A 14,122-nucleotide genomic window follows, 5' to 3' on the forward strand; every position below is an offset into this window, starting at 1 on the left:
GGTTCTGGTTTTAATGCAAAGCACTTAACCTTTACTTGAAAGAAGGTAATATACATCCTGGAATTACAGATAAAGATACATTATCAGCAAAATCATTTCACAATGAATATCTTTTCTTTGCATTAAACAAGAGAGGAGTGTGACATTATCTACAGTTTTTGTTAGGAAGAAAACAGTGAAAAGCACACCTAATTCTTTCAGCATCTTTACTTTATGGTAAAAAAAATTCATCTATATGCAGTACTCTATATATATAAAAAAAAAGAAAAGAAAAAAACATTTCATGGTCGTCTTTCAACTAAGTAATTCAACTGCAATGCATACATTATAAATAAATGTAAGGGGAAGAAAAAAAGTTAAAAAAGTTCTACAAGCAATATTCCACAATTCCAGCATGGCTGAAACAATAAGTGGCCCCAAATCCAAACCATATACTTTGGAGTGCGACCACAGCTTTTACAAACCTTTAAGATACTGTAGATTCTTCAAGTGGGTGTGTCTGAAAACCCAACTCATGCGTAACACTTCTGGAAAAATCAAGTTAAAATTGCCATTAAAAATTGTTCAGTGAAAGGATAAGATGACTTTCCTCTTTACCTGTGAGGTGAGAAACTGTTTTTGTACTGAGTGAGAACTCAGCATAAGAAAAACGCAAGACTGTATAGTTTTAGTTATTAAGTACTGAAAAAAACATTTTTCTTAGCTAAGCTAGGGGAGGCCACTGGTATTAATCACAGAACTCTTCAACTCTAAAAAGGAAATAATTTGTATTATCTCGCTCACCAGTTACATTTTGAACTAAATACTCCTTTCTGGCCTCCTCCCTATTTATAAACATCACCCCACTGGTTTCTCATGTTGCAGGAAGCTCCAGCTGTATACACTATGAACAATTCTCTTCTCAATAAAAAGGAAAAGACACTTGACAACTCAAAATTATTATTGTGATGATGCGGTCTGTAATTGTTTAAATCTACAGCAAGTTGAAATGGGGGTGGTGGAGTTTTTCAAACGGAGTACATGTTCTTGGTGGTGGACCCACTCTTGCTGGATGTGTCGTCATGCGACTGGTAGCCAATCAAGGCTTTGATGGGGAGGTTCAGACGCTCTTTATAATTTTGCCTGTGGAAAGAAAAACAATGAGTGCTGTGTGAAGACTAACACTAACTTAGTGTCTCCATCTAGTGGTCAGCTACAGTACTTTCCACCACTTGTACTTGCATTATTTCCTGTCGACGATGTGACTTTTCAACTTACCCTATCGTCATGATGGCTTCCCTGTTTTGGCAGTTGCTCGTCCAGATGGCTATTTTGTCACCTTTAGGTCTGACGTTGACCACAGCTCCACACACATCTTCACTTGCCTCATCAAATGACTCACCGACTAAACACAAGAGCTGCAAAATACACAAAACGTGACACGCTATGAGTCATAATTGTTGTATGTTTGTATCATGAATCCCAATCGTTAAGAAGGAATAGGTTTATCTGTGAGCTGCTCCATGAAAACAGTTGTCTTACCGTCTCCATCCAGTAGCGGTCAAGGTCATTGTGTCTCTGTTGCTTATTGAGAGTCATCAGCCATCGACCCCCCAGCTTGTTCCTATCGTCCTCCCACATTGGCTTGATCCCATCCTGACACACAAAGTCAAAACGCTATTAAATCTTAATTAATGGTTTCACTACTATGAATTTGCAGTCATAAATTTAACTCTGCTGCTCGAATGAGTGTAATTTTACATGCTGCAAACATCCCAATGGTTGAAAAGGGAAACATTTTTCTTAAAAAAAAAAAGAAAGATTTTTAAAGGCCTTACCTTAAATAAACAATAATCGCAGCCAAAGCCAAGTTTGCTTGGTTGCTGTATGTGGTTGTATAATCTGTAAGACACAGAATAGTGTTGGAAGTACAGTATTCCAACCTTTTGACTAGAGTGACAGTATGAGCTTCATCGGACATAGTTCAGATTCATTGGTACAGTGAAGAATTAATTCAATAGCGATAAAAGTCTACATATTGAGCCCCTTTTACACAAGCACTTAAAAAGGACAATTATGTGATTTTCAACCTTATCTCTATCTGAATGAGGGATATGGTGTGAACTTAAGTCTGTGGTCCTTTAAATGTTCTGTGTCTCTGGTGCTCAGCTGGACGCAGCGGAAAAATCTGCTCAAATTCATGACACCAGTGACATCACTGGTGTCTAGAAGAACTACAAGCTACTTTAGCTTTGGTAGCTGGGAACACAATGTCGTTTACAAACTTCTATTGTATTACAAACTAACTAGGGGAGCCGGCATATTTTCAGATCTTACTGTGAATTAAGATTTAAAAAAAAAAAAAGATGCTGACTGTTGAAACAGTGTAAAGACTTAACTAAGACTATTCAGTGAGTTTTTTTTTTTGTGTCCCGTTTGAATGAAGTGTGTTTTATGATGAGTTACCAATGTAACCTTAATTAATCTCATCTTAGTTCGGAGAAAGAGAAACTTAAATTCAAAAGGTGCCCGGTTGTATTTTTCATTTTCTTCTCATTTAGGGAGTTTATTTTGAGAGTTTAGCGCTGCTCGTGCAATGCATCCTGGTAAATGTAGGCACAGCTGCCATGGCTCCACAAGCAGGAGAACTCACTTTCTCATTCAATATAGCACACACTGAGAAATTTATTTCTTCAATGGACATCCAAAGTAAAGGTGCCAAATTTCCCCTTTAAACCTGTAAATTCCCTTGGATTTTACATATTATTTGAAAAGGTGCCAGTCGCTTTCCAGTAAAAGTTGTTCTGCTAATTGGGAAAATAGAGGAAAATATAAGCATAAACAAAGTTGTTGCATACTCAAATTACCCGCATGTTAACTTAATGTACACCACTATTCAGTGATCTGTGCCCCCATCTGTGTTAGAAATAATTTAATGACCAGCTAATTTCTCTAAATCTGGCTTTGGCTTCAAGAAATCCCTTCTTATCTTCACGTGTATTCACTGAGTAAGACACTTGTTTTTCAATATGCCATTCTTCTGAGGTTTATAAAGTGACAAAAACATAACAGGATTAGTAGAGAAAACTTACGCCCAAAAGTCTTCAACTGTGTCAAACTTGGAAATGAGACGCAAGTTCTCTGTCCAGCTTTTGCTCTTGTCGTTTTTGAAATACCACAGGGCCCATCTGAAAGGAAAAAACAAGAATCAAAACACTCAGCAAGTAACGGACTGTAGGGAAATTACTAAAGTACAATCGTGCATATACAGTGTATATACAGTACAGGCCAAAAGTTTGGACACACCTTCTCATTCAATGTGTTTCTTTATTTTCATGACTATTTACATTGTAGATTCTCACTGAAGGCATCAAAACTATGAATGAACACATGGAATTATGTACTTAACAAAAAAGTGTGAAATAACTGAAAACATGTCTTATATTTTAGATTCTTAAAATATATGCTTTTTTGATAACTCTGCAAACCCTTGGTGTTCTCTCAATGAGCTTCATGAGGTAGTCACCTGAAATGGTTTTCACTTCACAGGTGTGCTTTGTCAGGGTTAATTAGTGGAATTTTTCCCTTAATAAAAAAGCAAAGGGTGGCTACTTTGAAGAATCTAAAATATAAGACATGTTTTCAGTTATTTCACACTTTTTTGTTAAGTACATAATTCCATATGTGTTCATTCATAGTTGTGATGCCTTCAGTGAGAATCTACAATGTAAATAGTCATGAAAATAAAAGGAAACGCATTTGAATGAGAAGGTGTGTCCGAACTTTTGGCCTGTACTGTATATATATATTTTTTGAACAGCAAAACAAGAATATTCTTAAATCTCAGTAGTCTGAGGAAATGTCTAAAAAGTAATTTACTGTGAGTACTATTGTATGAAAAACAAAATAACCTTAAGTTAAAGTCCTAATAACACAGATACACACCCTATTTCACAACAGAACACAACAGTATGCATATCGATGCAAAAGAACAGAGAAAGCTGGCCATCATCAGCACTACAAGTGCAGCCTTTGTTTGTGACAGACGCTGTTATTCTTTCATCTATTGCCAGGAGGGATGGGGCTAGCAGGGAAGGGATGAGGGCAATGACAGGACATTAGCCGAACCCTGCGCTCTCCACCGCCCCCAACCACTACCACCACCACAACAACAGGAACCAACCATCAACCACACCCATGTGCCATAAACACAGATGTTACTTCACTGAACGAAGACAAATCATAGCATTAAACTGTACTCCTGTCATGTAGAAACTCCACTGGCACACATTATTACACAAGAGTGGTGGAGGGACTAGACAGCATACAGGGGTGACTCTTCAGAGGCCTACGAAGTACTACAAAGCAAGATCAACATGCCCTGGATCTCTTTCAATTATCCGGCTTCACCTAACCTAACAACCGCGGTCCCGCATAAGCTGTATCACAACGCTGGTTATCACCTAGTTCAGGCAACTCAGGGTTTCCCAATCCAGCGGCGCGCGCATTCACATAAAAGAGGCGGTGTTTGCGCACCACGAACAATCGCAAACATCTACCAGACGCTTTTTACGCTTATGTTATATGCGCACCACGAACAATCGCAAACATCTACCAGACGCTTTTTACGCTTATGTTATATATAAGAGCAAATTATAATTCTACATAAATATGAAGAACACCGACTCGGTTTTACAGGGAAAACATGCCGCCGTTCCTAAAACAGGAATGAAAAAAGGAATGCAAAAAAAACCCTTCCCCCCCCGTCAGGACCAAGATCTGACGATAATTACACTTGTGCTTTCCATAAACTGTCGTTGCTTTAGCCTATTATTTCAGTTGCAACCCTGGCAGTGGGAAGCGATCGTGAGAGCAAATAAAACATAATTCAAACCGATGTGCGCATTGGCGACACACTGCTAAGCCGATATGCAATTCCCTCCCATTAAAATATATACACACATTTCATAAAAATACCCATCAGGGAATGTTAACGGTTCTCTCTCTCTCTCTCTCTCTCTGTGTTATCAATCGAGTATTGATTGGTCAGTAGGCGTTGCTTTTACACCGGTTGATCTCTAATCACCAACTTAACCTGCTCCCGACTAGGTTAGGCGTTCAGCATGAGTTACCACGGCGATTGAAACCGATAAAAAGTGATCCACCTTCGTGATACAGTAAATCCTGGGTTGAACCTGAAGTTAGCTCGCTAACGCCAAATCCTGCTTCGTAGTACAGGCCTCTGGTGAACCCAGCTGACAACAATTTGTTTACCTGAGTGGCATCTAAACAAACACGGTAGATATTAGGTCAAGTCAGTGATGGATTTATCGAGGGCCCTGCTCCTCATGTGTCACTCAATTCTCTCACTAATATGACTCAGACCAATTAAAAAAGTCATTCAACCGTTTCCTCCGTTGGTGGTGGATTGTATTGCCAAACACAGGTGTAGCTATCTTGGCTAACTGTGCTCTTGTATCATTTTTTTTTTTTTGATTTTTTTGGGGCATTTCAGCCTTTAATGGAAAGAACAGCTAGATATGAAAGGGTTGAGAGAGAGGGAGATGACATGCAGGAAAATCGTCTCAGGTCGGACTTGAACCCTGGACCTTCTGCGTCGAGGCATATACCTCTACCCACTGATCCAACCCGGCCACAACTGTGCTCTTGTTTTGACATAAAGGCACCACAAATGGAGAGACGTTAGTGCTGGGCGGTATACCGGTGTATACTAGGGATGGGCATTCGATTAAATTTTCTTAGTTGATCTTTGGGAGAATTAACGATCGGCTATCGATTAATCATTAATATTTTTAAGTTAAAAATGCAATGAAAATACAGCGTGTTTTTCCTCGATATCTTAATTACAAGAAGTAGAACTTGTGGCAGTTAAACTGGAGGTTATAGATATAGATAATAGATATACAGTGAGGAAAATAAGTATTTGAACACCCTGCTATTTTGCGAGTTCTCCCACTTGGAAATCATGGAGGGGTCTGAAATTGTCATCGTAGGTGCATGTCCACTGTGAGAGACATAATCTAAAAAAATAAATTCCAGAAATCACAATGTATGATTTTGTAACTACTTATTTGTATGATACAGCTGCAAATAAGTATTTGAACACCTGTCTATCAGCTAGAATTCTGACCCTCAAAGACCTGTTAGTCTGCCTTTAAAATGTCCCCCTCCACTCCATTTATTATCCTAAATTAGATGCACCTGTTTAAGGTCGTTAGCTGCATAAAGACACCTGTCCACCCCATATAATCAGTAAGAATCCAACTACTAACATGGCCAAGACCAAAGAGTTGTCCAAAGACACTAGAGACAAAATTGTACACCTCCACAAGGCTGGAAAGGGCTACGGGGAAATTGCCAAGCAGCTTGGTGAAAAAAGGTCCACTGTTTGAGCAATCATTAGAAAATGGAAGAAGCTAAACATGACATGTCAATCTCCCTCGGACTGGGGCTCCATGCAAGATCTCACCTCATGGGGTCTCAATGATCCTAAGAAAGGTGAGAAATCAGCCCAGGACTACACGGGAGGAGCTGTTCAATGACCTGAAAAGAGCTGGGACCACCGTTTCCACGGTCACTGTTGGTAATACACTAAGACGTCATGGTTTGAAATCATGCATGGCACGGAAGGTTCCCCTGCTTAAACCAGCACATGTCAAGGCCCGTCTTAAGTTTGCCAATGACCATTTGGATGATCCAGAGGAGTCATGGGAGAAAGTCTTGTGGTCAGATGAGACCAAAATAGAACTTTTTGGTCATAATTCCACTAACCGTGTTTGGAGGAAGAAGATTGATGAGTACCATCCCAAGAACACCATCCCTACTGTGAAGCATGGGGATGGTAGCATCATGCTTTGGGGGTGTTTTTCTGCACATGGGACAGGGCGACTGCACTGTATTAAGGAGAGGATGACCGGGGCCATGTATTGCGAGATTTTGGGGAACAACCTCCTTCCCTCAGTTAGAGCATTGAAGATGGGTCGAGGCTGGGTCTTCCAACATGACAATGACCCGAAGCACACAGCCAGGATAACCAAGGAGTGGCTCTGTAAGAAGCATATCAAGGTTCTGGCGTGGCCTAGCCAGTCTCCAGGCCTAAACCCAATAGAGAATCTTTGGAGGGAGCTCAAACTCCGTGTTTCTCAGCGACAGCCTAGAAACCTGACTGATCTAGAGAAGATCTGTGCGGAGGAGTGGGCCAAAATCCCTCCTGCAGTGTGTGCAAACCTGGTGAAAAACTACAGGAAACGTTTGACCTCTGTAATTGCAAACAAAGGCTACTGTACCAAATATTAACATTGATTTTCTCAGGTGTTCAAATACTTATTTGCAACTGTATCATACAAATATTTAAAAAAAAAAAATCATACATTGTGATTTCTGGATTTTTTTTTTTAGATTATGTCTCTCACAGTGGACATGCACCTATGATGACAATTTCAGACCCCTCCATGATTTCCAAGTGGGAGAACTTGCAAAATAGCAGGGTGTTCAAATACTTAATTTTCCTCACTGTATGCGCTGCGGTGTGGTGCTCTGAAGCAGCAGAACCTGCAGCTGTGAGCCGGCGTTCTTAAACAGAGACCCTCGTTTGTTCCAAAATAATAAATAAAAAGAATCATGTTAAATAATAACCTAACCCAAAACATAATACTAGATCTGACAGGTTTTGTTAAAATGTAACTCAAAACTATCCAAGGCACGGACAAAGCCCAATAACAAAATAACCAGTAGGCTAACTCAGATACAACTTCTGCACCAGTCTACTGATGTTTGTTAAGAAAGATAAGCATGTTGACATGATCTGGGGTCAGACACGACCACTACCTGGTGACCGTCAGTCCAGCCGCCGAAAACAGCTCCGTTGCCGGGATGCACAGGTACCTCTGCGCTAACTTTGCCAGCCCAGGGAACCTTATTCCGTTCTTCGTAGTGAGTTTCTACCAGTCTGGTGATGGTACATCGTGACGAAACGTGATATGCTGGTTCAAATATCCATCGCAATGAACTTGCAGGTCCCTTGGGTAATTTTCAATGCTCGTTTTGCATCGCAGCTCCTCCGTGTTAACGCCGAGTTTATGCTAGGTTGAGACAGAGCAGGATGCACCGCGGCGGCCACCGACATTAACCAGGGTCGGGTGCACTTTGTTTAGTGGTAGGCTACATCATTTGAGTCGTGGCCGTGTTGTACTTATACACAGCATCAGTGTTTGCAGTGAACTAAGTCGTTTTTTTTAAATCAAAATGGTCCCACGCCACACTTCACCGTGTCCTCTTCATGATTACTTTTGAAATCATAATGGAAACTCGCAGCCAGGTAACTGAGTATGGAGTCAAATATTGCCTCCAGGTGGTAAAATGTTTAATTGCTGCCACACTGAAATTAATTTCATTGTTCAAGACTCACTATGCCACGCAACCAGCATTAGTTTAATCAATAACAAATTAACGTGATCGACGAAATTCTTAATAAATTATCGATCGTCAAGTAATCATGCCCATCCCTAGTATACCGGTATTAATTTCCCGTACGATACAAATTTTTCATATACCGTAATACCAGTGCATTGCCGCAGAGAGCGCTACGGCCGAAGTAGCTAGCTAATCTGCGAGTGAATTGAGAACAGGAGCCCTGTTAACGGCGTACCCTTCTCACTCATGGTAGTAACTTTATAACACAATAACCCACAACAAACACTCTTTAACAGGATAAAACACCATAGCACACAACAATTTGTGACAAACTATTTCTAAACACTAATAATTTTACATTTACAAATTTACACCGCCAGACATGTTGGCTAACATTATAGCTGCTAGCTAGCCAGGTAGCATAACAGTCTGTTAAGCTGGGAGAGGCTCTGGTCGCTACTGCACATTCAAGAACAGAGGAGAAAGTTAGAGGATGAAGAAAGACCGGAGATACACCAGAACAACGTATGCTCAAGAGGAGCAGTCTGTTGTTCTGAAGTTTTTTGTTTCTTAAAGAATTGGACATAATTTAGCCACTGTTGTTGTCCGTCGCTTTAACGTTACTCGGCCGTGCTAACATTAAAGACATGTCACTTCAAGCATGCAGCGGAGCAACATTATGAACGCAATAACAATCCACCTACGGTCCCGCTACAGACAGTTGAGAAAGACGGGAGACAGACAGGTTCAGAGCAATGATTAAAACACTGGATTTAAGATGTCTTGCCTCGCTGAAATACATCTCTCAACCTACTAACATTATTCAAACACTGAAGGAGGCCGACAGCGGAGCTACATTCAGTCGCCCACTTTTCTACAACAACCAAACTTACCTGTGGCCAAGGTAGTGTTTATACAACTATCTTACAACTATTTTGTTTTGAAAAGTATGTGTATTCATTCGACTACTTTGCAGTTTGCACAATAAAAATAGTTTAGATTCTGTAACTTTCATGCATTCTCCTTTATATAACATTATTGTAGAATGTTATGGAGCCAAGCAAACCCTTTAGTAATCAAAGCTTTTAGTAAACATGACATTAAAATGTTTTTGTGGTATTCTATGTACTCCTGACAGTAGAATAAGCCATTATAAACCTATATAAAGGCCCAGTCAAGCAAAAGAAAGAAAATACCGTGATATACCGTGAAACCGGCAGAATCCTAAAAAATACCGTGATAAAAATGTTTGGTCATACCGCCCAGCTCTAAGAGACATAAGAATCAACAGAGGGGCTCAAAGAGGCCGTTACTGTATGTCAACATTTAATGAATGAGGAATGGTATGACAACCTTGTGTTATCTAAAATCATGACACACTTTAACTAAATCACAGTATTAAAACCTATGTAAATTGTTATGTTGCCAACATATGGGCAGATATTAGCTTACTGCAGATAAATTGTATCAGTGCACGTGTGTGTTGTGAATAAGTAACAAGAAATGGTCATTTTGGCGATTGTGATGCTGTAGAGAAAGAAAGCAATAGTTTTAGATAGGTGTACCTAATACACTGGAAACCGTGTATTAGGTTTATATTAGTATATAATACATAACACACCAGTCTTACAAAATTCTATTCAACAAGCCAGGACTTCCCTATAGTGAAGAACAGTTGTGAGGCAAGTCGGAAGCTCTAAATGAGCCTTTTACCATTCACTGTTCAGTGGACGCATCCAAATACAAAAAGCCGACCACAGTTTAAATCAAATCTGAGCACCTAAAACCAGAATAGCTAGAGCAGCAGATGTGGACAACCTTGACCTCTGAGGCTGGGCTGAACAAGCAGAATGGCCTAGAAGTGACTTACTAACTATTCAGCATTTCCTAAACCGCCTGTACAATGCTCCTGAATAGCTCGTCACCTCCACAGAACTATGATAACATTTCTAAAAGGACAATAGTGAACAATTGCAACACTGACATGCAGAGTAGGAAGCTTCTGATTTAAACCTAAAAACAGTCTCCACTTACATGATATAATTTACCTGTAAATTTACTATCATGATTTTCTTGTGACTTTTCTTTGCTTTGGCACTCTTCAACAAAACAAATATCCACCAGTTGTCAAAAAACGAATTTTCTCCAAATCATCTTATTAAACGTGATGGTTTAAAAACATTAACACAAAATACCAGTTTACAAGTCACAGTGGAGAAGCACTTTGACTACTTTCTCTACTCAGCTGGTATCGAAACCAGCAGTACCCAATCATTGTTGGTAGTAAGTCTAAGTACCTAAAGTTAAAAGTCAAGGCAGTTTTACATTTTTAAAGGTCCTATTACATGCTGCTTTTTGGATGCTTTTATATAGGCCTTAGTGGTCCCCAATACTATATCTGAAGTCTCTTTCCCGAAATTCAGCATTGGTGCAGAATTACAGCCACTAGAGCCAGTCCCACAATGAACTTTCCTTAGGATGCGCCCTTTCTGTGTCTGTAGTTGTAAATGCTATTGAGGAGGAGAGAGGGGGGGCAAGGTGGAGGGTGGGGGTGTGGCCTTGACCAACTGCCATGCTTCGCTCATTTGCAAGCCATGTGTCTCTCTCTCTTTCTCATGGGTGGGCCAAATTCTCTGGGCGGGCAAAACAGAGAAATGGGAGGTAACCTTTCCCCTTATGACATCATAAAAGGGAAGATTGCAAATTGGCCCATCTGAGCTTTCATTTTCTCAAAAGGCAGAGCAGGATACCCAGGGCTTGGTTTATACCTATCACCATTTCTAACCACTGGGGGACCATAGGCAGGCTGGGGGAACTCATATTAATGTTAAAAAACTGCATAAAGTGAAATTTTCATGCCATCGGACCTTTAAGGATTGAAAAATCTGTAAATGACCTTCCATTTGCTTTTCAGTGCAAAACCGGTTTCATGCAACCTCTCCAAACCTCTCAAATGTGTAATTAATATGTACTGCAATAAAAAGACTATAGACCTTATTCTAAAAGGGGACAATAAACAGTAACAATTTCAGTTTTTCTGCCTTTGACTTTATACAGAGAATACATTGTTTAGACTGAAGAGCCCTCCTCCATGTTGTGTGTTACGGTATTAGTTTCCTTCTAGTAATTAGCCTTTGTCCCATTATTTATGTTATGTTGTGACTGTATGTGTATATAATGGAAAACCCATTGGGGTCCTTTTTAACAGCAGTAGACCATATGTTACCAAGCAGATGACTTACCGTATTTATCGCAAAATGCCATAAAAACTTTTTCATTAAGGTCAAAGTTTTGAGGATCCAAAAATGCTGTTTAAATGACAAATTCTGTATTACAATTAGTGTCTAAATCTCAACTAATGCAGAATACTGCAGTCTGTGAGCACAAGCACCTTTCTGTTGAAATATCCTGTCAAACACTGCAGTTGTTGTATTCTCACCTGTTTTGCAAGGGGTGCTTGATATACTGCTCAGGATTTGCAACGACTTGGCTTTCAGTTGGTGGTTCTGCAGTTTCGGGTGCCTTCTGCGGGGACACACACAAACACATATCTTTGAAAACAAAAGACATTTATTCATAAATATCTATGTCAGTCTCCTCCCTGTGTGTTCATTGATCGCCACCAAAATGTACAAAGTTCATACAGGTTTTCATGCAAAGCTGAGGTGGGAGATTTTACTAGTATTTTACTAATCTTGTGATATATATTTTTAGTATATAGTCTAAACTATTAGAGTTGTTCCAAAACCGATACCAGTATCAGAAATGCCTCTGATGCTGCCTAAAATGCTGGTATCGGTGAGTATGCAAGTCTATGCACCGATCCGATACCACGTAATTTATCCCTGAAAATGATATTACTTTAAAGTAGTTACATCTTTTTCCATTATGACTGTCAAATTAGATATTAAAAGAAAGTTATGACATTCATTCTCTGTATGTATTTCATGTTTTAAAAAGGGTTTAACCTAAACCAAAGTATACAACAAGGATAGCAATTATATCACATCCATAAGGGGTTAGTAGTATACAGCTGTTAAAAAAATCGGTACTCGGTATTGGTTGATTCGAAAGTTCAGGTATCGGAATCGGTATCTGAAAGACTTTCTCAGGGACCACAGCTATCACATACACTGTTAAATAGGTTATGAAACATAACGTTACACTGCCAGACTATCGACATGTAAGTTAATGTTAATTGTTAATTTTAAAGCAATGTTAATTAATTGTAGTGTTAATAATTTTACAGTAGTATGCAGCTCTACAACGTCAAACACTTCTAACCATTATACGTTTACAGCTCACAAAAAACGGCTATCATTTGGTTGGTATAAAACCCTTAATAATCAATTGGTAAAATACAAGCTAACGCTACAGTTAGGTAGCTAGCTTAGTTAACATCGCTAGCACTAGTTTTAGCAGACATGCTAAGCTAGCTACGAGCTAGCCAGATACACACGTGTCAAGATTGTTTAACATTTAATCAATATTAACATCGTATGAGCATTTAAAATATGCTAATAGTTAATTATGATCACCAGGATATTAACTAATATCGAAGTAGATTAAAACAAATCATTGATTGGAGTTTGAATGAACGACGTGCAGTGAGTCCCTCCCTTGCCTTTTATCCATCACATTGCTGTGCATGCTAACTGCTAACTGTGGTCCACATCAGGGAGTCGAAACACAACAATTTCCCAAATATTGAGATGCCGTCTCAAGGAAGCAGGATTATATAACAAAGTCGCAAGATACAGTGAATATTTAGCAAGTCTTTCAATGAATATTAGTCGATTTTTTTCACCATCTCTTATCTCTCTTACCGGCTCGGATGTCGCCATCTTGACAGTAGAAATGTTCTGCCTGTTCAGCGCTTCTGCGTCACACCGCGTCACTCTGGTCACACTCCAGACACTCACACACCTACGGAAGCCACCGAAGTCCAGTTAACTAGAGAAAGGACCAAAGCCGGTCTACCCTTATTAGAAATTCTTTGAAAGGACACAATCAATATCAATAATTTTGATGTAGATAGCTCAAATATAAGTATAATAGTTATGGAAGCCCATTTTCGCCAAGAAAAAATTAGAATTATGAATATATATTATAAAAGTCATTAAATGAGTTAGTATGCTATTTAAAAATAGTGAGAACATTTCTCAAAATAACAAGCATCTCAAAATAATGACTATATTTTGAGAAAGCTTCTCATTTTTTTCAAAAAGCTTCATATTATTTTGAGATACTAAGTCATTATTTTCAGAAAGCTTCTCCTTATTTTGAGATACTAAGTCATTATTTTCAGAAACTAAGTCATTACTTTGAGGTACTAGTCATTATTTTTTTCTATCACATTGGCGGAAATGGGCTTCAATAGATAATGTAGATGCAGGTAGAATTAATACAAAAATGTTTCAAAGTCCCAGAATCACATGGCCCAAGATGCATACAAGGGGCCTGTGTTACTGTCTGTATGTGAACATCCTTACTGCACCTATTCATGCGAAAAAGGTGTATTATGATAAATCCTCCCTCATGGTACTGGTCATTTTATTCGGGAAAAAGATTTAAAAAGTAAAGTGCATGTACAAGTGTCCTTTCCAAATATTTCAGTATTTATATTTCAGGCATTTAAGTATGACACAGAGAAGCTTTGGTATATGTAGAAGATATTATTTGAATAAGAGAAACATAGTGTTTCATTTGT

General features: G+C 39.1%; 1 protein-coding gene across 1 annotated transcript; it reads right to left on the minus strand.

Annotated features, from left to right (window-relative positions):
• Positions 1 to 2: 2 nt before the first annotated feature.
• eif4e1c (eukaryotic translation initiation factor 4E family member 1c) lies at positions 3 to 13,350 on the minus strand. The gene is made up of 7 exons (XM_039782948.1): positions 13,239 to 13,350; positions 11,852 to 11,937; positions 3,072 to 3,167; positions 1,818 to 1,881; positions 1,522 to 1,635; positions 1,258 to 1,397; positions 3 to 1,122 (listed from the first exon to the last, which is right to left on the minus strand). The coding sequence occupies exons 1-7, from the start codon at positions 13,254 to 13,256 to the stop codon at positions 1,008 to 1,010; spliced, it is 633 nt and encodes a 210-aa protein (XP_039638882.1). The 5' UTR covers positions 13,257 to 13,350; the 3' UTR covers positions 3 to 1,007.
• Positions 13,351 to 14,122: the final 772 nt, after the last annotated feature.

This window comes from Perca fluviatilis, chromosome 19, assembly GCF_010015445.1.
Source record: "Perca fluviatilis chromosome 19, GENO_Pfluv_1.0, whole genome shotgun sequence".
In the NCBI taxonomy this organism is placed as follows: Eukaryota; Metazoa; Chordata; class Actinopteri; order Perciformes; family Percidae; genus Perca; species Perca fluviatilis.